Source organism: Protomyctophum parallelum, assembly GCF_964188405.1.
Source record: "Protomyctophum parallelum genome assembly, chromosome: 11".
NCBI classification, from domain to species: Eukaryota; Metazoa; Chordata; class Actinopteri; order Myctophiformes; family Myctophidae; genus Protomyctophum; species Protomyctophum parallelum.
Window position 1 is genome coordinate 27,966,987 of NC_139707.1, and position 26,176 is coordinate 27,993,162.

The 26,176-nt window shown below is 43.6% G+C and overlaps 2 protein-coding genes across 2 annotated transcripts in view; both read right to left on the minus strand.

The window, feature by feature from the left end:
* kif5c (kinesin family member 5C) overlaps positions 1-156 on the minus strand; it is a gene marked incomplete at its 5' end in the record, with an annotated part of 39,222 nt that extends 39,066 nt beyond the window's left edge. Inside the window, one exon of the mRNA XM_083775937.1 lies at positions 31-156. Coding sequence (XP_083632063.1) covers positions 31-156 — 126 coding nt within the window. The remainder of the gene's footprint in view (positions 1-30) is intronic.
* A 2,126-nt stretch (positions 157-2,282) lies between these two features.
* epc2 (enhancer of polycomb homolog 2) lies at positions 2,283-26,110 on the minus strand. The gene is made up of 14 exons (XM_083776383.1): positions 25,709-26,110; positions 22,904-23,063; positions 19,406-19,551; positions 15,112-15,318; positions 14,697-14,845; positions 13,102-13,231; positions 12,371-12,580; positions 8,788-8,871; positions 7,938-8,086; positions 6,938-7,275; positions 5,480-5,619; positions 4,883-5,036; positions 4,366-4,711; positions 2,283-3,963 (listed from the first exon to the last, which is right to left on the minus strand). Exons 1-14 carry the CDS (start codon positions 25,859-25,861, stop codon positions 3,897-3,899), a joined length of 2,433 nt encoding a protein of 810 aa, XP_083632509.1. The 5' UTR covers positions 25,862-26,110; the 3' UTR covers positions 2,283-3,896.
* Between the last annotated feature and the right edge of the window lie 66 nt (positions 26,111-26,176).

Below are 26,176 nucleotides of genomic sequence, written 5' to 3' on the forward strand. Positions count from 1 at the left end.
AAATAAGACATTTGTTTTCTCCTTACTCACCGTTACAACCACGGTGTCTTCGCCCTTGAATTTGGGTATATATTTGTCTCCCCTGTTGAGCTCCGACTCGTTGAGGGGCCTGAACCTGCACATCACTTTCACGCCGCACTCCGCAGCATCCACCATGGTGTCAGGTTGCAAACAGAAGAAACCAGCAGGTCAACTTTCTTCTCTTTACTTCTGCTCTCACTTCGTGTGTTTTCTGACTTCCAGCAGCTGTAGCATTAACTCTTGCGCGGATCCATGTCTGTCTGTCGATATGCTCGAAGAGGATATTGGAATTCCCAAGCGGCTGCACGCACCCCCTCTTAAAATTAATTAAATTGGGAGCTGAGATAAAAGAAAATAGGCTACTATACGTTAACGCGCTGATCAAAGGGTTAGCTTATAAAGTAGACTGGTCCGTGTGGATTTAGCTTCGGCGTTTCTCTCCTCCGCAGCGCGCTGGCATTCTTCCTCAGCACCACCTCTAGGACCACTTGGTTTCCCAGCACTGATGACGATGATGATGATGATGATGCGCAGCTGATGCTGCCAAGGATGCTGCAGGTCCAGCAGCACATCCCATTACTGGGAGGGACGCGCAGTCGCGCTGTGATTGGCTAGATAGAACCAGAAGAACCACGTGATTCTGGATGACGTACGTATATTCACGTTCAAATCCTATGGTCAAATCTCTGCTCCACTCTGCGTCTGGATATCATGATAACACAGAACTATAGTTTTTTGGTTTGGACATTAGCTTTAAGGGCCACTTCAGCGATTTTCAAATTGGTCTTCACATTATAGTCATCATTAACTCACCAGAATCTGTCATTGTGTCTCAGACTACTCTAAGGTCTCAGAGGAAGGCTGTGGACACTTCAGAAATCTACCAGTGACATACATACATCATCATAATGTCATGTTATTCTTTTGAATTTACGTCATAATAGTAGCTCAGACACATATTATGTGTCCTAGCAAATCGGCTATTTTTGTCCTACACAAACATTAAATTGACAAACAACATTAAACTGACATTAAATTGACAATGAATGGGGAATTTAGGAGAGCGCCCCTCACTTCACATTTTGATTTTTTTGATCGTTATCAAACGTAGGAACTTATTTTAACTTTTTTTTTTAGCTCCATTGATCCAAGCACAACACAATCAATTGATTGATCATTACAATTAACACTACAGATGTTTCAAGTTGGCACTGACCCAGAAAAGGTTGGGAATGCATCGGGGCCCCTGCCCTGAATTATGATTCAAATCTAAATCACTGCAGGTAGCTGCTGTAGGGAGGCTATAACAGCTGTGATATCATCATACCATCTCTTGGTTTAGCTCCAATTCCAAGATGACTGCTATATTTTGCATTAACTACAGATGGTAGATGGATTTCTGTCTGAGACGGGAATAGATCGCTAAACAAGATCATTCAAAGAATAGAGGCGTATTGATTCCCAGTTGCAAATTGGATTAATTGTTTCAAAGCCTTATCTAATGGACGGCAGAGGATATTACTTCCCTTAGTACTTGTAAGAAAACCAATCATGATACCCAATATGAGAGCTGTTTTCCATTTTAGCCCATTCACTGAACTTACATTTCACAATCCATATCAGACTTCAGTAGGTGGAAACCTCATTGTATGTCTATGCAAGACAAAATCTGTACCATAGCATAAGGTGAAGAATAACTCTGTCACAATTGAGACTAAGAGGACAGACTGACAAATAGTCACCCTTACTTTCTAGAGGTTATACCTCATTAAGCACTAGAATCTCTCCAAAATCCCCAATAATTTCTTTGATATCTAGAAAGTGGAGAATCTGGAATAAGATTAATGTTTTTTAAAACAAATGTCTGTCAAAACCTTGACCATGGCCTCAATACAGATCTGTGTTGTTGTATGGTAGTAGAACAGTAGAATACGCCACCTGCTGCTACGAGCCTGCAATCACAAAGTGCACTCGCATCCACCGTTCTAGCATCAGTAGCATGCATAGGCATCATTAACGTTGTCACTGTCAATGTTAATGTTGCCTATTTACATGTCACAGAATATGGACATGGCATTACATGAATTGACAAGTGTCAATACATGTAACGCCATGTCTATTACCGGTATGTGAATGTCTGTTTAGTACGGTTGGACAGCATAGCTGGATGAAATGACGCCACAAATATTGTGAGGATGTAAATCGGATGTGTTAGTTTGTCATAGAGTTAAGACTAGAGAAAATACATAAAAACATTCAAATTTTATAGATGTATTTTTTTTATTTCCCAGCATTTTTTTTTTCTTTTCTGAAAGACTCCAAGAACAAGTAACAGGGGAAAATGTATGTCTGAAGAAATAGTGCGAGCACACTAGGAGGCATGACGCAATTATTCTAAATGTGGTTTAAACATTTTTTTTTCTTCTTTTTGCTAATATCTGTACAGAATTCACTACTTTTTAACTACACCGAACACTATGGGAGAGAGGGCCGAGCACTTGACCATCAGACATCGTTTCAACATGTTACTTGCCCCTTTGACCTGGGGAAGGGGGGTGGGGGAGAGGAAAACAAAACAAGGATACCAAAAAATATCAATGGCTTGGCTACCCCTCAAGTCTCAAGGGTTAGTCAGTCACTTGCTTTTTTTTATTTATTTTTTACCAATTAATTATCTGAAAGTTCAACACACAATACAGAATGTTCTAGTCCTGTGTTCATTGGCTTAAAGTCCCTACCCGTTTAAAAAGGCAAATATATTATAAAAAAAATGGTTTTCCTGTTTTATTTATTTGCAGTTTTGCTTTTCTCTTTTTTTTCAAAGGATGCATATATTTGTTTAGATGGGGATTTAAATAAATAGGTTCCTATGGAGACAAAAAAAGGCTAGATTTAGTCACCTTTTTTCATTTCTTTTTTTTGAAAAAGTCTACATCAAATGAAAAGCAAAACAAATTATTAAAAATTAAAAAAAATAAACAACAAAGACATATTCCTGTTACACCAAACAAAGCAACAAAAATACTTGTCTGAAATGGAAAAAGAAATGCACTAGTCTAATTACAAAAAAGGTTCAATATCGATTCAATTTGTGAAACCAAATCATATCATCAGGCTCGATTTTCCCTGTCTTTGGAAAAAAAACAGAAGCACACAAAACCGAATATGCTAGCAAGACAGGCCTGGCCGAGTCTTGGGCAACACATACTTTTGCTGATTTGTTTTCTGTGAAATACAAAATGTAAACATTGCAAAATAAATAGTGAAACTTGAGTGATGCAGGACCCATGCTCATGCTCATGACTCCAACACTAAGCTGCTGCAATTGTGAGTATGTGTGTGCATGTTTGTGTGTGTGTGTGTGTGTGTGTGTGTGTGTGTGTGTGTGTGTGTGTGTGTGTGTGTGTGTGTGTGTGTGTGTGTGTGTGTGCGCGTGCGTGTGTGTTTCTTGTGTGTGTCTGTGTACACAATTTTGTTTGCATTTTTTTTCTTTTCAAGTGCAAAAGCATAATGACAAAAAGAATTTGCTTGGATTCAAGTAACAGAAAAAAAAAAAAAAAAAAACATACTAATGATACAAATATACTATCTTACAAGGTAGTGATATTCCCAATTTACAAAATGTACATGTATAATATTGACAAATGGGTTAAAATATTTTTTTTGATATGCTCGATTCTTGTATAGGTCCTTGTATTGTGTCCCCTTTACAGTGGCAGGGGACTGTGGGGGGCTTTGCATTCGTCCTCTTGGAGGTCTCCGCTTGTCACATTCACCGGTCTGAGCAGAGGCAGATGGAGTGGGGGGGACACAGAGAGAGAGAGAGAGAGAGAGAGAGATAGAGGGGGAAGGAGAGAGAGGGAGGGAGGTGTTTGCTATGTAACCTCCATTGCCAACGTCTCTGTTATTCCATTCAAAAGTCTCTCTGGCTCATGGTTTTCCCTGGAAAATGAAAAAGGATAAATTGAGTGATTGATTCCGATTGAATACTTCATTAGTCAGAAATGTAAACAGCACATGGTACAGTCGGACATCAAAGCACTCCACCGGTCATCAAATTATTGGCTTAGGAATGCAACATTCGTGCGTTGTAAACTTGCAGATCAGCTATTTCCGCAATTTTTTAAAACTTTTTTTTAAAGTATAAAATGACATGTCAGTAATCTTTGTATATTGTTATTGCATTTTTTGGTTAACAGGCAAAGAGAAATACATTCTTTATTCATTTGTTCCAATGTTCAATGCCAAAAACAAATAGTCAATCGCAATCATTTGTGTGACAATTAATCGTCAACTTAAATTTGTAATGGTGACAGCCCTAATTCAATGTCCATGCGTTTATACCTGGCGAGGGTGGTGGCGACGGCGCTGGCTGGCGTGACCTTGGGCACACGGTCCAAGGTGGTGGTGGCCACGGTGGCCAGCTTTAAGGCAGACGGCAGGGGAGCGGAGGGCCGGACGCTGTGGTGGTGGTGGTGGTGGTGGTGGGTGGCCGGCGACACGGCGCTCACGTGGGACCCCCGGTGGTTGGGCAGAGACTGCGGCGGGGCGGACGAGGAGGAGGAGGAGGAGGAGGAGGGGTGAGCGGGCAGCAGCGGACCAGCGCCGCTGGAGGAAGACGGCCGGCCGCCCACCGCTGTGCCCATCTGAGACTGAGTGGTGCTGGTGGAGTGAGGCGGTCTGGGGGTCCCTGTGGGACACCAAGGAGCTCATGTTAGAAAGCAGTGGTTTTCAACATTTTCAAGATTGCGACATAGTGAGCTTGTAGATTGGATATTTTCAAAATGTTTTCAGGAATTTCATGACCGCGGTGGGAACCCTGTGAGGCGTAAAGAGCATTAGTTGGCGTCACCGAGCGGACCTGAAGGATAGAGGACACCGTTGACACTGGTTTTGTGGGGTTTGTTCTCGTTGTTGACGTGGCCCAGGGGCGAAGCGTTGATCACGGCCGACGCAGCGAAGTGGGCGCTGGCCGAGTCCAGGGTCTTGGACGTGCCATCGTTGGAGCTGGCGGTCTGACCAGAAAAGTGAAGACAAACAAGTGAAGAACATTAGACAGACTTTACACTCCGCTTGTCGTCTATAGTAATACTAATCACATCCACAGAAAGCAGACATGTACCAACTAAAGCCATTCGATCCAGACAATTAACTAGGGCGTGAGTAAGAGTGTAAGGCTGCAACAATCCATTTTTTTGGATTACCTTTTGTTTTTTGATTAATCGAGAAGCACTTTTCTCTATTTATTTATTTTTGAAACGTGAAAAGAAATAAGAATAAGATTGTGAAATGAACGTGAAATTAATAACGTACAATAGTGTCACACAAAAGTATAAAAAATAGCAGCTCTACAAGCTCATAACATGTTGTGATGCAACATGCTCTGAGCTTGGAGATCTTGTGTAGCACATGTAGCACCCCCACAAGAGCGTCTGTGTGTGTGTGTGTGTGTGTGTACCTGTGTGTTGTGGCGTTGTTGCAGGGAGGAATGCTTGGAGGGCGGAGCGGTAGCCTGCTGCTGCAGCTGTGCCAGCTGCTGTTTCTGCATCTGAGCCAGCTGCTGTTGATGGTTGTGGTACTGCTCCTCTGTGATGCCCCCTGGTGGTGGCACAGTGAGAGAACATGCTCAATAAGGTTTTAGCCAAGGCAAAAAAAGAAAAGACAAAACATGACACTTCCGGAATGACACTGGAATCAGGTTGGAATAGATACCATTAATTAGAAGAAGTGAAGGGAGAAGTGAACGTGAACTCAGCTTCTGAATGATTCTTTCGCTCCGTGGTCACAGTACTAAATATTGGACCCGATCGTCACAAGCCATACAACTGCCCAACATTTTGTAACTTAACTCAATCCGTGCCGCTGCTATGCAGTATAGTTAATAGAGATACAAATTAAAGCTTTTGTTTTGTGAGTGTTTCGAGCCACCGAATCTTATCAAATAAATAACGGTAATGGGTCGCACACACCAAGACTTCATTTCAATAATTTATTCTTGCATTTTGAACAGGAGAGAAACGTTTCGGCTATCCAGCTTTCATCAGTGTGGCCACAGAATCTGACAGTGAGTGTGTTCTTCAAAGCACCTAGCACCCCCACCACACACACAAACACACACACACACACACACACACACACAAACACCTCCCTCCGTTCCATCTCTGACTGCACAAAGCGTGTCTGGTCTAGGAGTTGTGAATTGACCAAGGCTGACATATGTGAGAAGTTTCAGTGCATGGAATTGCCACGACAGCTCTGAACCTGAATGGTTACGAACAGGAAAACCACAGACAAACGCCTGACCTCGACTAACTTGTCTCTGACCGAGGCCACAGAATGCAGAACATCTCCATGTACATAAGTAGATATGGTAAGCATGAAATTGCCGTCTTTTGCAGTGTGGTACAGTGCTTGACAAATTGTTTGCACTTCTGAATCAGCAGTTAAGTATTTGCTATAGTTTCGAAAGGAGATATGCAGGTCAAAGCCAAGCGAAAGACCACGTTTTCTAAGATATGAAAAACTGACAGAGAAAGAACAGACATGCAAGAATCAAAAGTATTGCATTTGAAGTCTATCCATTTGTACCAGTTCTATAGAGCATAGCAGTGGGCGTGATTTTCTGGACCCATTGAAAAATCTGCCATTAATTATTCCCATTGAGATTCTAGGCTTAAAATAGATATATCGTATAGTTTTGTAAATCTCAAAGGGAAAAATGAATGGCAGATTTTTCTGTGGGTCCAGAAAACCTATACAATTGAAGTTCAGTCTGAAATTGCAATGGAACAGAGCAATTAGCTGGAATTGGTTAATTTTATCTAGTTAAACCCTATATACACTTCGTAGACCAGGGTCCCCGAGGGGTCCTTACTTGGTCCCCTCTGTATTCTTATTGATTGAAAGAAGTAATCACCTGAGCTGCTGTTCTTGACGTTTGGCAAAGGACCCCCGGTCGGCCTGCCGTCCAACGGGGGTCTTCCTGTCCTACTGTCTCCGACGGCCTGACTCTGAGGCGGCCGCGGTCTGAAGCAACGCCACCTCAACGCCTGGATGTTGCTGAGGATGTCTGCCAGGGAAGACGCGGCAGCCGCACTGGAGGACGACGACGAGCTTTGAGGGAGCGGGGAGGAGTCTGGCAGGTCAGTGGCTCCGGTGCGGGAGGACACAGGACAAGGGGAGGAGGACAGGACCTCTGGGTCAAGCTGCTTTAGAACTACGTCCAGACCAGATGACGCCCGGTCCAGAACCACCCTGAGAGGGACAGACAGAGAGGGAGCGAGAGAGAGAGAGAATATTTAGGATAGCTGAGATTGGTTAATTTAGTTAAATCCTATACACACTTAGACTGTATCAAGTATTTCGAGCAGGAAAAAAAGCCCAACCTAGTGTTTATGTTGCCGGTTAGCCGCTGTTAACCAACATGAGGTCAAACAAATGCTGAAACGCTGAGGAAGGTCAACGTGCCCATTTCTGTAGACTGTTGCTGCGGATCATTAAAGACTCCTAAACCTTTTCAGAGAGTGCGTTCTTTCGTTGTGTATATTATTGTCAATAATGCCCTTTGAGTTGTATGTATTGCCAACAGACGTCAATGCTTGAATGCCAGCCATCTCGGTATGGCCATAGAACCTACAGGAAAGCAGATCAAATTAACCGGTCATTTGTCATTCTGGAAAATGTTTCTCACCGCCTTGTGGCGGTTTGTCACAGCATTTAGTTTATTTTAGAAGCCAAGCTATAATAAACCTTTTGTCGAAAGGGTCGTATAAAAACCTTGTGACAGCTGCACCTAAAAAAGGGAATCCTTGTTAGTTTATTCTCCCCCGCTTTAATATGCTTAAATTCAGCTGTCAGCTTCCGTCGACCGATATGCCAGAATGGTATCCAACAGTCAAAGCTGTTAAGGTACTGACCTGCCGCCTCGGCCCATCCGGCGGCGGGCGAGGCCCACACAGCGGCGTGGCACCGACAGGGCAGTGACAGAGTGCCGGTGGCGCAGTGCGTCCGTGCCTGCCAGCTCGGGATGCTCCCATAGCACCCCTGCCTTCTGGTCCACGTGGGGCTGATAACAACCAGCACAGAGGAAGGGGTTAAAAATAATGACAACACAAAAGTTCTGAAGATCTAAGAATCGTGCTCAAAACATTTGGCATGCCCTCCCGATGGATGGATGATGGTGGTGGTGATGATGAACCGGTGTCCACTATGTGAAGATAGACATTCATGCAACTGCGGTTACGGTCTGGAACCGGATCCAACATTGAGGAACCGGAATCGGTTCCATTACAGTTGGAACTGGTTCCGGAACCGGTTTTATCAAACTGTACTTCACACCTGCTGCTATTACAATAATGTACGAGTGTACAAATGCAATAAAATGGTCTTGTAAGGGTCCATTTGGTTCCATTTGTACTCTCGAGTTACATACCTTATAAGGTGCCATTTTGGAACCCCCTACAGGAATCGTTAAACTCACTCAGGACCAAGGACTTAATTAACGTGTATTTCATGAAATCCCCCATGGCCAAGAATGTGTTTAACCTGTAATTGAGCTTTCTATTAATTAATACTCGTCTCGATCATATGAACCGTAAAGCAGGGCTCTCAGTCGTTCGGCAGATCTGTGCTCGATGCGTTTTGCCTGCAGCCAGATGGAGGCTTGCACACAAAGGTGGGAGCTGCCGGCATATATTGCCCTTTATCTCGGAATTACGGATCAGATTGAGCTGGATGAACAAAGCGTGTTGAGGTGAAGGGACTTACAGCGAGGTAGTGACACCCGGCTTTCCTCCTGAAGGCAAACACTCCGTCAGGGTCGTTCTCCTCATCCGGCTCCGATGGGGGAGACTGTGGGTCCAAGAGGCAGACCACGGTTAGACTACATGCATACAGTACAGCAGACTGTGGGTCCAAGAGGCAGACCACAGTTAACCCATTTTGACCTAAAAATGTCTTCTACATCCTGACAGTTTTCTGAACAAGCTATGTTTCTATGTCAGTCGTTCTTCGATTTTTCAAAAATAGCAGACCTACAAGCTACGAGCTTGTAGATCCCGCCCAAAATGGGTTAAAGACTACATGCATACAGTACAGCAGACTGTGGGTCCAAGTGACAGACCACAGTTAAAGACTACATGCATACAGTACAGCAAAGGATCCTGGAAGTCAGGGTTTATAAACCCCAACACATTCTCACATTATGGGGCATCTCAATATAGTGGAATATTTTCAACACAATATTAGCATATCTATCTACAAGCTTGCGGATGTGCAGTCCAGTCCATGTAGGTTTTGTGCCGTGGACGCACAAAGAGGATGTGAGTAGAAAGTACAAAATAATGGATCCAATAGTCTAAAGCCAACATGTGGCATGGTGATGCAGCTTACGCTCTCTTGTAGATCTATTCTTTTTGCAAACGATAAGAGTATAAACGAAACTCTAGCTGTGACGGTTGCAGGGCAGTGTGTGTACTGTGCAATGTGTCAGTGAATAGATGATCCTACTGTTAAGAGATGTTTCTGGACTGGCAAGTCTGACCAGGGAGCCCAGCTAATCAGAATGAGTTCATTTTAATCCCAATTACAAACCAATAGTTAGCCATCTCTTGTCTCTATCCCTTTGCCTCAGGTTTGAACCCGATATATATATATATTAAAAAAAAGATTGTTGTTGCTCCTCCAACTCTGTCTTTGCATTTGTGTCGCAGCATGAAATGAGCAAACCTGAACTCCTCACCAAAACTTGAACGTGACATGACCTAAGGTGGACCAGAAGCTGTTCTCATTATAGCGTCAATCTCAGCTGTTCCAAAGTTTATATTAAACTTTAAAGCTCATTATTATTTGAAAACGTGACATGAAGCACTGCTGATAGGTACAGCAGCCACATAGTGAGAAATGCCCAGGGGACACCACCAGGGGGAGCTCTATGGATCCCATTGGTCCCAGATCCGGCACCAACATGGGGATGAATTCATTCTAGATTTCTAGCTTGCCCCACCACCGTTTTTCAGTAAATATACTTTTACCGCTCCTAGTATTGATTTCTTGTATCGTATTTCTGTATTATGTCTTGGATGAATTTAATACAAAGGACCACAATGGAAACATTTGCAAACTGTTAATAAAGTATTCAAATCAATCAATCGATCCAACTAGAGCCCGACCCATGCCAGGTTTTGGGTCCATTACCAATCCAGATGTTGGAGTCATTAGACCACAAACACTTTCTAATAAAATAAATTACATTTAATTTGTAAGCAAGTAAATAAAACTACACACAAATAACTGTTTGACAAATGACTTTTTTTTAAATCAAGTATATACAGTATATTAAATAATTATATTAAAAGAACATTACGTTTAATTACGGTACACAATTAACTAATTAAGATTAACAAGCAAACAATAAAATACACATGAATTGAACTAAATATTTTACCCTATTCAAACAATGTTGAAAATAGCTGATCACAATACAAGTGAGATCAGCTATTCTGAAATATATTTTGACAAGCACGGTTTTGAAAGTGGCTGCATCAGCAATGTAATCAAAAAAGTATTTTTTTTAGATGAATAGTGGCATACTTGAAATACATGCCCTCGGCAGGAATGACAGCATGTAATAGGGATACAACGTATTTGGGGCTAGAACTGGGATGCCATTTGGGACAATGCATCTGGTGCATTGAAAAATCCAAATCAATCAATTCATTTGAAGTTTTGTCATAGAGCATTATTAATATGCTCATATAATATATGTACATTATACATACATTATGTAACACCCAGAATTAGGCATCGAATGGGATTGTCACCTGACCTGTATTGCACAGTCTGTACCCAGGGAACCTTGGGCTCATCTATCCATGCTGTATGGCAAATGTCCAGGGATTTGTGTGTCCTGGGGAAAGGCTATAGGGACTTTAACAGACCTAATGGAAGTATGACTGCCAATCGACCCCTTTGTACACTTTTAAATGATGACTGAGTCAGAATTGTCCCTTGCTGAAGAGTCATGGAAAGTTTGGCTGGCAGGACTTGCAGTAGCCAAAAAGACAACAGTCCAATGCTGTAAATCTCCACAGGACGTATCCAAAACCACTACAGAGCTAGAATTAAGGCCTATTCATAGTTGAGTTTTCGGTGAAGAGGTGACCACCAGTCAGAACGGTGGTTTTGATGAAGGTGCTCATATCTCCCACCCTCCATGGCCAACACTCAAATTTGTCCATTGTTTTCCCTCCGCTTTCTCTCTACTGCCCATCTGCCTCTACTATTCTTTTCCTACAGATGAACGGGGAGGTGGGTGAACGGGGGGAGCTACTCGCGTTGTGCTGGCTATACTGCGAGCCCGCGAAACCCACCTCCCCGTCACACACACACACACACACACACACACACACACACACACACACACACACACACACACACACACACACACACACACACACACACACACACACACACACACACACACACACACACACACACACACACACACACACACACACACACACACACACACACACACACACACACACACACACACCTCCGTGGTGTTTTGGGAGCTGAGCTCTCATTGCAACTATTATAAAGTATACTATAGCCAGCACAACAACAGTTTCTAGCCCAATCACATTGCCCGGAGCGAGTCTCGGTGACCACTCGTGAGTAATAACAGAGAGAAGGGCTGGGGAGAGCAGTGGTTTCCTCTTCACCGCCGCTCAGTGACGTCATGTTGTAGTTTTCGGTGATAGCGGTGGTCACCTTATCATGAATAGGCCTTTAGGCACAATTTCACTATGGAAATATTTAATATCAGAGCTCTTCTGACTTAATAATGCAATGGATGTGTTTCCGTCCATCTGACGTGTCCACACATCATGTTATCAGGCGAGAGAAGAATATTCTGAATTCTTTCCTTTTTTAAATTTTTCAGTCGGACTCTCGGCCACCGTCTTCAGTCATATTAGCTTACCGTTCACTAGCCTGTTAGCGTGGCAGAAAGAATGCCTCGTATCTGCTCATCTAGGGCGCTCTCCGTGGTTTTGATCTGATGGATATACTAGCGCTTCATTTCTGCTCCTCATCAGCCTTTCGTTCCAAAATATTAAAAAGGGGGGGGGGGGCGGGGCTTCTATGGGATGGGATGATGGAAGATATGTAAAGGGGAAAGATCGGGGCATACTGTCTGGAGTTCAATTATGTTGATTTTGCACTGCTTGAGATGTATATTTGATTTCTTGTAAAAAATAATAATAATAAAAAGAATTGAGAAATCAAATAATGACACATCGGCTCTAATTCCGACCATCCAGACAAATGCGGTCCGACTTCCACTAACCAGTGGTGCGGGGTAGTCGTCCTCTCCTGAGCTATGGAAGTCGTACTGTTTGATGTCCGCCTTGTTGACGGTGTACTGGCTGGGCGGCCGGCCGGGCCGGCGGGGAGGGTACAGCTTGTCCCGTTTGGTGTACTTCTTCTTTGGCCGGACGAAGTCAAAGGGAAGCTCGTCCTTCACAATCACCTGGTGAGGCAGGCCCGACTTGTGCGTCTGGGGAGGGCAGGAAGAGAATATTGGCATTTCAGTGAGGGTGGTTACATGGACAATACCCCAATATCTGAGTATCTGAAGATCGGCAACATCGGCAACATTTCTAACAAAGATATTCGGTGTAGAGGAGAAAGAGGCAGGAGATACAACCATGGTATATAGACAGGCCTGTCACAATTATTAAATAATCGCCTAATCGTAATTATTATAATCACAATGTTTTGCCACAATCGTCATAATCATTTCCATGTTGAAGAAATGTTCATATATTCAAACATTTGTGTGACGACATGTTTTGAGCTTGTAGAAGTTATTTGTCATATCTGGCCTGACCTTTTGTTTACGAAGCCTAACAGAAATGTAATTTTAATTCATAATGTTCCAATGTTCAAACTCAATTAATCGCAATTATTTGAGAGACAATCATCAAGTACATTTTCATAATTGTGACAGCCCTATAGAGTATATACACACCTGTATATAGGGTTTAAGTGGTTAGGTTAATACCCATTGATTTTTACCTTGATTTTGATGTCAGCTTTGTGCCGGTTGCCGTTGGTGAGCGTGACAGGTGCCGTGTAGACAGGCTTCTCAGCCAGAGGCACCGTCACCTCGCTGAGAACCTCTCCGGTATAGTCTCCCATCTGATACCTACAGGAGCACACAGGTAGGGCACAACAGTTTAGCAAACTAATCCATTCCTTTCGGCTTCAGGGGTTTCCACAGCGAATCATCTGCCTCCATCTGATCCTGTTCTCTGCCTCCTCTTCTCTCACACCAACTAACTTCATGTACTCCTTAATTATTGATAAATCTCCTCTTTGATCTTCCTCTGTAAGGTCTCCTGCCTGACAGTTTCAACCAAACCATCTCAGTCTGACCTCTGTGGCTTAATCTCCAGAACATCCAACATGTGTTTTCTGATACTCATTCCTGATCATATACATCCCTGTTACTCCCAGAGAGAACCTCAACATTTTAGTCTCTGCTACCTCCAGCTCTGCTTCCCGTCTTTGACCTCAGTGCGTCTGTCTCTAAATACATAGCTGATCTCACCACGCCTTATCACACCCGACACTTTTGTCCACCCGTTCCAGCTTACACTTGTTTCTTCACCTCCAACCTTTGGTTTCAGCTACAAATGCAGACTGTGCCAATAAGCCAGGGAATCAGGGATAAACACAAACGTGGTAAATTTGCCTAGCCTTTCACGACAACGTGCCAACGTAAGGCAAAGACAAAGTCGGACAGTGGAGTGAAATTGTACCATGTCAAGGCATCCCTTTAATGAACATGTACTGGCGAGTTTGTGTGCTTAAAGGACAAGCTGTTAGCAGCTCAGTGAGAGCTGCAGTAATAAATTTGCCAGTGTGACATCTGGTCACTTCTCCACTGGACCAGGACGTCCAGCTGCATTACAACACACAACACCACAGGACACCAAGCAGAAGACCACCCAACAGGGTCTTGGAGTTAATCCATTATTCAAATGATTACTATTTCTGATTAATCGGGAATGCATTTTCTTGCGATCTACATCCAATATCACAAATATGTTTGATCGAATATGGAGGGCCGGCGTGGACAGACAAAGGAACGCCAAATAAGCGGTTGAAGAATGGAACACAACAGCTAGAACAAGGCAGGAAATTTATCACTTGATATACACTTGCCTTTAAAATCCTTAGCCCTATACAAGTATAATATTACCATATTATCCAAAATCCCAGACAATATCTAGTCCCCATTTTCCTCCTGTGAATAAGTAGTTTAAACATTAAAACAAGTTACTTCTTCAATAAACAGTGTGATTTTACCTTTTGTTCCATTGTCTTTTATGTCTCGCCTTTCATGAAACATCGCTTCGCACAGTGCGCAGCCAACATAACGGCATGATTTCAAACAGCAAAATTGTTGCATAACAGTGACGTCGCTCATTCCCTCCCGTTACAATAGGCGGGATGGTGAGGACAGTGCCAGTCAAATGCCCGAAATCCTAAAGTAGAAGAGATCCTGGGCAACCATAAATTGCAGCCCCCCCCCACCCACCACACTAGTGTGACGAGTCCAATACTGTGGGTTAGTCTTGCCCCCCTAGGTGGTTGTGAATGTGTACCTCTTCTCCACCAGCTCCAGGGTGAGATGCAACAGCTCCCTCTTGGACTTCTCTCTCCTCTTGATCATCTCCAGTATAGTGACCGTCCGGCTGAACTCCCTCCTCAGCTTCAACATCTTCTCATAAGATGCTTCGTCATTTTTACGGTTCTGGACACAAGAGACAATTTAGATTGTGTGGTTAAAAAAAATTGTTACATTTTTACACTCTCAGAGTTACAGACCTGTAAAGGTCTGTAACCTGTAAAGGTCTGTAACCCCCTCAAGGACTCCACTTTGAGAATCACTGTCCTAGAATCTTTTTTAATTACACAATGCTATCAGATCAATACTCTGTCTCGACAGCTAAACAACTTCTGGGTATCGGAATCGGGAAGGAAAAACTTCATATCGGCACATCTCTAGGTGGCACTCACCTTCCTGGTCTGCATCTTCTCTGTGCGGCGCCTGAAGGCCACATAGGCGTCACTATTGGTGGAGCCGTCCCTCTTCTCCTGCTTGATGAGGGGAATGAGCGATGGGCCCCGGCAGTTTTTCCTCTTCCTCACCCAGTAGTCGTACACCGACTTGAGCAAGTAGTCGTCCTCGTTCAGCAGCAGCTTGGCCTCAGGGAGAGACACCAGCTGCAGGATGGGAACAGGACAGTATGTTACAATTTAGCAGACGCTCTTAATCCAGAGCGATTTACAGTAAGCAAGAACAAAACATGGTAATACATCAAATACATAAAGAATCATACGTAAGCTAAGAACCTAACAGTGGAATATCTACATAAAATGCTATCCAAGTTACATAAGATGAGCCTTTGCATACGCCTGTAAGGTCATCGAGGCTAGGGCAAGTGCTATAGGCTAAAGCCCTACACACACTGTCTGCGAACGCCGCGCGTCAAAACAGCCGTCTCCGTTATTTTCAATGAACCTATCCCACACCGGCTGCGTCCGACATGCACTGATGCCTCGCCTGACGCTCCGATACACCACTGTTCTATTTTCCAGGCGTTGCCGCGCGGCAACACCTGTGCCGCGTCGCTGCGCACCCGGTGTGTGTTGGGCTTCAGATGGTGTCTGAAGAGGTAGGTTTTCAGACTACGGCGGACTTGGGAGTGAGTCTGCAGTTCTGATTGCAATGGGAAGTGCATTCCATAGTTTTGAAGCCAGAAGGGAGAAGAGTTTAGGACGTGTGGAGTGTTGTCCCTGTGTTTTTAGTGAATGTACTTCCAGTTTCCCTGCATTGGCTGATCTGAGCGAGCGGGTCCGATCAGACTTGCAAGGTATGGGGGTGCCACTGCCACATCTTTGTTTGCTTTGAAGGCCAGCATGAGTTTTGTGCTCTGTGCGGGCAGTGACCGGGAGCCAATGGAGGGAGTGGAGAAGGGGGAGTCACTAGTAGGGGTGGGTCCCGTACCTCGGGACCAAGTACCGGTATCTACCGAACGAACGTGCTTGGGTACCGGGTACCCATCCTGCTACCCTAATAGACAGCACAGCCCCGTTTATCAGTTTATCCGTCCGTGGTCTATCTCCGACCGAGCCACACTATTAGCACACATCTCTCCATGCAAAATAAAATCTGCACGCTCCCAGAATCAGTATAGGCTACTTTGCATCGACACAAATTTCTTATTTACAGTACAAATATTACTTTTGTGAAACACGCTGTTGTTGCGCAAGCTCAACAGCCTACGTCAAAATCGTCATGTTGGGGCCAGACTGGCCAGTCGTTCACAGTGACACGCGTTACATGAACCACGTGACCGGGATGGTTTCTTACCCCTCAATGTCGTGAACGCGCCCTTCTAAGGCAGCCTGTCGCCTACTCTACACTGCTCCATAGCACTCGCAGTACAGAGCCCAGCCATCCGAACGAAACCGTTGTGCAAACGAAACCGAAACAGATGCTTCTGACAACACAACATTTGCCTGTGCGTGCTTAATCGTTTGCACGCCCGACGCGGCGACGCCCGTGCATTCTGTGCTTGCGTGCGCATTTCCCAACTCTCAGTGATTTATCCACACATCGCCCTGTGTGTGTGTGTGTGTGTGTGTCGCGTCGCCCTCCAGCCGCAATTGCGAGTGTGCGCTGAACCCAGACTCACACACTATCCATTCCATGCACATATTAGTCCTATATTTACTACAGTACGCCTGACAGACAGTGTTGTCGTTAAGCAGCTCGACCCTGTACCTCAACCCTAGCTGACAGGAGTGATGGTGCTGTGCTGTGCTGCGAGTAAACTGACAACGCTTGGCTTTCTGACATCCCTTTCTCACAATCTACAACAATAGATTTGTTACTAACATTAGGTTGTGGCGAAGTAGAAACGTGGAGAGCAGATAGTGTGTTTTTGACAAACAGGCTAGCATTGGTGTTGATTTGGGTCAAATGGAGTCCATATGGCTAAAGATAAATGAACACATGATGTTATTGTGTGTTTTGGACAAACAGCCTGGTGTTGTTTTGTGTCAGCTGAAGCTTCATGTGTTTGTGTTGGAGCGCCTCAGTGTGGCCGTATACGTCATGTGCAACCTCTTCCAGAGAGAGATGGAGACACTAAATCTCAGCTGGAGAAACATGTTTGCATGCATGCATGCTGCCTTGCATGCTGTGTGCTACTGTTGAGTCTGACTCACTTTGACTGATTTATGGCATTGTCTTTCTGTTAAAATCCAACTATGTTAATTTAAGAACTCTGGACATATTAGGTCATTGTTTATTAACTGTGCACACGTGTAGCCTATTGTATGTCAGACTGTATGTCTGTCACCACACAGTCACAATTAGTAATTAGGCTGTGGAAATATTCACACTACTTTTACAATGCGTTGTCAACACGTGCTGAGTTGACAAAGATTGACAGATTTCGGAGAAGACTGATAGTATGATGATTTAGTAATTAGGCTGTGGAAATATTCACACTACTTTTGGATTTGCAGGCCCGGCGCCACGGGGGGTAAAGGGGGTATATAGTTACAGACAAAACAATGGTACATTTCCAGCCATTCAATTAAATTCCATTGCTTGAAAGGGAGGAAGTAAGGATGCATCTTAATACAGGATGCAGCAGCATCTTAATGATCTCCCATCTATAACTGGAAAAACAACATTCCTCACCTATAGGCCATCCTTGGGGTGGGGAGGGGTGCTAATGTCATTGTGCTGGGTGTGGTCAGGGTACTTAAGTGGGCAGCTACTGTAACTAGCCTATTTATTCGTTTGTAAAAATGTCAATAATAAAATATATATATTTTTATATTTAGCAATTTTGGAATACATGTAATAATAACAATCACAATAACAATACTACTAATAACAATCATAATAATAACAATAAGCTTCTTTGTAAACTCACTCATTTACAAACAAGCTCACATCAGAACAATAATCCATGTAATAATAACAATAATAACAACAACAACAATAATAACAACACTAATAACAGTACAGTACAGTACAGAGGACAACATTACAGTACAGTGCAATACTAAGGAGTGCAGTACAGTACAATACTAAGGAGTGCAGTACAGTACAAAGGGGTACAGTACAGCACTCGCATCGCCCTCCCGCTATTGCCTTCTTCCCATTTGCCATGCATCGAGGATGCGCTAGGATGAGCGGGACGCAGGCCCGCGAAATTCTAGTTACAATAATTACATTTCGGTTCTCTCCATCGGTTCCCACACGCCGTCACACGCTATTTATTTATTTTCTACCCTTTTAATAGAAGCGCAGGGAACAGAGCTGATCTACAAGCCTACACCACGTTGCATCAGCGACGTGTTGTGGGCTTGTGGCTTGCAGAGGCGGAGCTATTTCTCTGCATGGAGTTGTCGAGGAGTGTAGACAGAGAAACGCGCGGTGCAAAGAAGCATTGAAGCAACATAATTATTAAAGTTTCATAAACGTAAAGTTTATGGGAGGAAACAGTGAGTTGCCTCACTGCATGATAATGCATGTGCGCTGCACAGCATTGAATCAACATCAACCCACCTCGAATGCGCGCCCGTGTGTATGTGTGTGTGTGTGTGTGAGAGAGATATCACGGCGTAGGGTCCAGAGGCCCAGTCAGTTTAGAGCTTGCAGTCTAACTTCGAAGAGAGGTGGCGAAAAAACAATAAAAACAACAAACGATAGCAGGCTGGCAGCCGATGTGCATGCAAACCACAGCATGCAAGTCGCCTTTGTTTTCAATGATCCAACCCCACAACATAAAGATTTAACACATCGGTACTGACGGGCAGAAACCTCCTATCTCCATAGTCTATGTTTTTGTGTTTCTTTAGTAACATACTAGTCACACAAAACCTTTAAAAGTAGCAGATCTTCTACATATTGTAAATCTGCTGTTTTTGAATAACCAACAAATAAACGGATTGTGATGTACCGGTAATGTTAACTACTTTTGCTAGGGAATTCAACAAACTTCTTATTTTCATTACTGTATATCTTTCAACAACCCTTCTACGCTTCCTCCTTTAATTTGTTATTCACCAGTAACTTTGACTTATTCCTGCTCCTAGCTTAGGTTGGCAATTCACCAGTAAATTAAGATACAAATATGGAGGTATATTGCTGAATTTTGTAACTGAACGAGAAGAGGTAGAGAAGATAGAAACAACATTGGGATGTGATCAATTTAAATGTTATCATGTTATAAAGTCATATATTGGCATGGCACTGCTTGTTTGTTTACATGAATAGATGGCATACCTGGTTGGTGCTGGCCTTTTCCAACCTGTCCACCATGACCTCAAACTGCAGTGGTTTGATCTCCATCTTGCGGTTGAGCCGGTTGAGGAGTGTCTCGTCCTCCGAGTCCATGTCATAGTCCGGCTGCTCATTGTCCAGACCCAGAGCTTTAGGGGGAGATAACAATAAGAGTCAGGAGGACAGCCTGGAGCTGAGTGACCAGCAGCAGGACAGCCTGGAGCTGAGTGACCAGCAGCATAAAGACAACTACTTACTGTAAAACAATAAGAGTCAGGAGGACAGCCTGGAGCTGAGTGAACAGCAGCATAAAGACAACTACTTACTGTAAAACAATAAGAGTCAGGAGGACACTCAGGACAGCCTGGAGCTGAGTGACCAGCAGCATAACGACAACTACTGATCATCAGTAGAACCCTAAAGGGTCCATTTGGTTCAAAATTCCAATTGTATACTAGTGTAAATTGTATTGAAACTTGGATAGTGGATAACTGACAAAGTTGGCTTTCTCGCATCAAGAATACTTCTTGTTTCTTGGCCATTCACAATAAATGCAGAGATCAATGAATCACAGCTCCTTAGAGAAAAAAAACTACAGTATGCACAATGCTACATCCTTATTTGTTGTTGCCTTTGTATGGTGCATTTCATTTACTTCAGTTTACTAGAGAGAAACGGAAACCAAGAGCTGGAGGAGATAAATTAATATGAGACAAAACGGGGGTCGGATTCAAGCCTGGGTCACAAGGAGCATTAGCTATGGTTTGTCCACTCACTGGCTAAGCCACCTGGCACCCCTGCGCTATCCTCCATTAAAACCCACCCTTTCCCATAGCCACTACATTGTTGAGTAGTACCTTAAGAAAGAGCACTTCAGGTCAGGGTAACTAACTACAGATAAAATGTTCAGTCCACACCTTGAGTAGCAACAGGCAGCCCCAAATAATAGGCAAATCTGACATTCTGTGCAAACTCCAAAGTAGCCCGAGTCGCCCGACGTGGCATTAGTTTAGATTTTAATTACAACTGACATAATATGCGACAACAAATCAAAACAAACTTGACCTTGGTGGATTTGATGCACCGTGCCATAACATGGACCATTCATTAATTGAATTCATTCAACCACATCAAGCAATCATCACCAAATCCATTACAAGGCCACTGTAGCACACTGTGGGAACAGCGGAACACAGTACTACAGTGTGTTATATCAACTCCCACAGGCACAGTGCACCTACAGGTCCACCACATTTAGCACATTCATATGAGTAATTTATGTCATAATGTTGTCACATTATTATTATACTTAAGTATTTGCCATATATTCTTGGTATAAAAATAATATCTTAGCAATATACAGTGCACCCGGAAAGTATTCACACTCCTTCACTTTTACCACATTTTGCTTTGTTACAGCCTTTGTTACAATCCTTCGTTATCTGAGCTGTGTGCTTGGGGTCGTTGTCCTATTGGAAGGTGAATCGTTGACCAAGTCGGAGGTCCTGAGTGCTCTGGAGCAGGTTTTCATCCAGGATGTCTCTGTACACTGCTCCATTCATCTTTCCCTCTATCCTGACAAGTCTCCCAGTTCCTGCGGTTGAAAATCATCCCCACAGCATGATGCTGCCACCACCATGCTTCACCGTAGGGATGGTATTTGCCAGGTGATGAGCGGTGCCTGGTTTCCTCCAGACCTAAGCCTCTCCTCAATAAAAAGGCACATGACAGCCGGGCGTCACAGCACGCTTGGAGTTTGCCAGAAGGCACCTAAACGACTATCAGACCATTAACAAGATTCTCTGGTCTGATGAAACCAAAATAGAGCTTTTTGGCCTGAATGCCAAGCGTTACATCTGGAGGAAACCAGGCACCGCTCATCACCTGGCAAATAACATCCCTACGTTGAAGCATGGTGGTGGCAGCATCGTGCTGTGGGGATGTTTTTCAACGGCAGGAACTGGGAGACTTGTCAGGATAGATAGAGGGAAAGATGAATGGAGCAGTGTACAGAGACATCCTGGTTGAAAACCTGCTCCAGAGTGCTCAGGACCTCCGACTTGGTCAACGTTTCACCTTCCAACAGGACAACGACCCCAAGCACACAGCTAAGATAACGAAGGATTGGTTTTAGGACAACTCTGTGAAAGTCCTTGAGTGGCCCAGCCAGAGCCCAGACTTGAACCCCATTGAGCATCTCTGAAAGGACCTGAAAATAGCTGTGCAGCGACGCTCCCCGTCTAACCTGACAGAGTTTGAGAGGATCTGCAGAGAAGGGGGAAAATACCCCAAATTCAAGTGTGCCAAGCTTGTAGGATCATTCCCAAAAAGGCTTAAGGCTGTAATTGCTGCCAAAGGTGCCAAAGAGTGTGAATACTTATGTACATGTGTTTTTCCAGTTTCTTATTTTTAATAAATTAACAAAATATTTGAAAAAACTTTTTTAACTTCAACATTATGGGGTATTGTGTGTAGATTGATGAGAAAAAAATGAATTTAATTAATTTTGAAATGAGGCTGTAACAACAAAACATGTGGTAAAAGTGAAGGAGTGTGAATACTTTCCAGATGCACCGTCTATGATCTAGTAAGTTTTGTGCATTATATATTTTTTATTAACCACTTTATTTAAATACTTTGCCATTCAATAGTAGACGATGTGCAAGCCCACAAAAATAGGGATACCAGGTTGACAATGGTCAAACCTACAATCCTCAAAGAAGAGGAAGAACATCCGCACACCAGTTTGTAGAGCTCCGAGACTTACTTTATTTTATGACAACGAATATATATATATATATATATATATATATATATATATATATATTCGTTAAATAAAGTAAGCCTCTGAGCTCTACAAACTGGTGTGCGGATGTTCTTCCTCTTCTTTGATGTTTGCCTTGATGCCTGACATCCAGCACCTGGCCTGAATATAGGCATTGAGATGTGCACACAATCTTCTCTGTGAACAAACCTACAATCCTGCCAGTGTCAGTATCCTGGCCACTGACTGACAAAACTGAAGCACACTGCCATGGTGTTACCAGTGGAATAGTCTTGTGTAGCCAGACAACTATTCCACGATCTCCGAATGCTATATAGTCTGGAACTACACCTCCAGAAAGCAGAGAACGGAAACTGTCATCTGTTCGTCATTTCCGTTCACAGAAATATATTTTTAAATATCTTTACATATTTTGGAATTTGGATTTCCGATAAGCAGGAGGCTATATATGCTTTGATTATTTAGATTTATACATTAGGCCAGATTTGCGCGACTGTAAAGACTTCCGACTCAAGAGCTTCCGCCACTCCAGACTGTATGACGGATGTCATGGAAGCATTTGACAATTGTGGGAGGCAACAGACTGGCTCAAGGTTGTACTTTGTTACATCTTGTGTAACTTATTTTGGTTGGCTCACAAGACTACCAGTGGAACTGTGGTGTAAGACAGGCAGAAGGACCATGACAGACAAGACATCTGAGAAAACTGAACTTACGCTGTATGTGCATGAGCTGCTTGGGAACCTTCAGCTCGCCTTTGTACAGGCGGTCATAGTAGGTGATGTTGCTCTCGGCCTCTGGCACCGGGATGACCATATGCTCCTTCTTCTCCCTGTACACCTGCTGGGCAGACATGGCCCTCTGGAGGTGGTGCTCCTGGGGAAGACAACGGAATACCCACCGTTAACCGTGATACAAGAAAGGTGTGTACAACCTAGTCGGACCACCCGGTCAAATCTGGCGACTTCGGAACAGTCGCCACCAGGTTTTCCTACCGGTAACCTCTGTAAAACTATGCCTAAACCTAACCTTATTCCTAAACATAAGCTTAGTAAAATGATTCTTAAACCTAACCTTATTCCTAAACGCAACCTCAGTAAAACTATGCCCAACTCTAAACATATTCTTTACCGTAACTTCAGTAAAACTATGCCTAAAGTACCTAATCTTATTCCAATACTTAACTTCTAAATTATGCCGCAGGTGTTGACACTAAGGTCTCAGAGGCACTTGCCCTCTGAGATGATAGGTCAAATGAAAGGTCAAATGAAATGTAAAGCTTTTTTTTTTTTTTACTTTCCTCAGTAAACCTAACCGTAACCTCAACAATGCCTAACACTTTACCTATTCCCAGAGCCAGTTACGATATTGAGGGGGCAGAAACCAAGTGCTCGAGCGCTGTTCATGCAGCCTGAACTGAGACAAGATGGAGTTGGAAATACATTGTTTTCAACAAGGGCGGCGCAAATTAGAGCTATTTTAAGCATGTGTGCAACATGACAACGGTTTTAAAGTATTGTACAGTAACAACTAAAGTCTCTTTAATGTTTATGTTGTACGATTACTACAAAACAATCTAAAATGAAAAGGAATTAAAGCTGGGCTGTTGCCTGAGTCCAATGCATTTCTGCCTACTTCCGGTCCAGGACTTGTCCCAGTTGGTTGTCCCCATTCTCAATAGAAGTCTACAGTATGTAGGAGAGCCGCCATTGGACTGGCCCCATGAAGTGAACAGTTTGCGTAACTTTGTCTATATCTAAGGCTATGCGTATTCCCAACCTCAGTAAAACCAATATAAGAATCGCTGTTACCTTTTTTAATTACTCATCTCTGTAGGCCAGTGGTTTTCAAACTTTTTCATGTCAATGACCCCCAAATTGATATGTATTTGGCCACAGCCAAGACGCCCATCTGAAAAATATTTTACGACCCCAATACCAGATTTGTGACTTTTTAAAATATATCTTAGCTTGTAGATCTGCTATTTTCACATGGCTGATATAACCAATTTTGATGCCTAGAACAATTCTTTCTGGGGGGACACATGGAACCCCCAGACATAAATTAGTACCGGTGCATACCGTACATAGCTATTAGAACATGGCCACTTGTTTTTCTTTATTCACCATTAGTTTACAGGACTGTTGCTGTAAATATTGTTCATATGGTTTTTTTTAAGGGCAGAAATGCATTACAGACACAGTCTGCTTGAATTAAAAAAATATGATGTTTTGCTCTGGCTCCTCATCTCAAAACATAGTCAGTGACCTATGTAAAGCTTTCATCTTATAGAACACTTTAATTACAGATGTGACTACATATTTTATTGTAAAATAAATTATTGAAGTGTTCAAGAGCATAGCAGCAGCACCAAAGTGGTACAACGTGACGATGTAAAGGGGAGACAAGAGTGGTCTTTCCCACTGTGTGAGTGGGGCTCCCCAGACAAACACACACACACCACATTGAGAACACACGTCTGCTCAAAAAAATCTGTTAGTAAATGACATCGTATATATATATTGCCAAGACTCCAATCTGTATGCTATATTCAATCAACACTGCTTTGTTGCAACTGAATGATCACTCCTTTTAGAAAACGTGGTGGGACAGCCAAGAAGTTCAGGTTTGACAAAGTTGTGTTGTGACATCAAAAAGTTGACATTATGAGACACTATGCAGCTTGCTAGCTAGATTATATCTGGCGATGAATGGGAAATGAAACTTCTACATTTGAGCTGCTGATATGTTCATTTATCAGCTAGCAAAGTATTGATAAGGTGTTTTGCCCGCCAATGCGGTTTGTTGACTGACAGATCCCGTCAGCCAGACAGTTGACAGTCATAACTGACTAGCATTTGGCTAACTGCTAGCAGAGCAAAACGGCAGCCCAGTTAATAGAATCAGTAGGAACGGTGTATATCGGTGTTACAACGAAAATGGTACCCTGTGGAATGTGGCAGGACTGTGTGGAAGCTCAAGGGCGAGAACTTTAATCCTTTTTCACAATATTCGATAACAGCCCATTGATTACTTTATTAGGCTCACAATATGTGACCTCACCAGACTCTAACCTACAGCAAATAACCCCCACAATTGTTGTGTGACCTGCTACTATCATCCCACCTTTGTGCCACAACAACCATGGCAGTCTAATTTATTTTATTTAAAAAAAATAACAGCGACCTCTTTCGTCACACAATTCTATAAGTAAACAATGCCGGTGCAACCAGTGCGAAGCACGCCTTGTTCAGCTGTCTGCGTCGCCAGTCGCCAAGAGAACTACGCAAAAACATCTACGTCACAGACACAAGGAAGCGCCCAAGTCTCCGTGGCGTTACGCCAATGGAGTACCGTTGACGTTATTACGGTACGCACATAGAGCAAAGTCAGAGGGCCCGATCGTCGCTAGCACACAACGTACGTCGGAAACAGTGCGTAAACGGTACGTGCATACCGTTGGCCCACTCAGGCGCCCGGATCATCCCCAGATTATATTTATTTTAAAGCATTAAACATACCAATTCCTCTTCTTTTTCCATCCCCGTTGGCATTTGCGGCACCGCCCGGTTGATAGAGACGCAGTCATTGAGATCTGGAAGGTCTCTGTTGCGGTAAACGGGGAGAGGTTTGGCGGCGTCTAGCGCTCGCGCTCGGAACGATAATTTACTCATTGTTTGCGCCCTATCGTCTAATCACACAGAATACCGAGGAAACATGAATCCCCCCAGCCGGAGTTGAGATCAAAATAGCAGTATAAATCCACCGCGGAAACGGCCGTTTCCACGAAATCAGAGCTCATCGGTTTCCCCTCCCTCGAAATTGCGTGCGAAAAGCCATTTCTGGTGAGGTTTAGCTCGACGTATTGGCTATTTTCCTCGGCCGGTCTGCTCTCTGCGCCATGGAAAACATGGCGGACATGTCCACACTGTAGCGGCGGAGCAATCCCGTCAGCCAGTGCGACGCGTCTGAAAAACATGGGGCCGTTG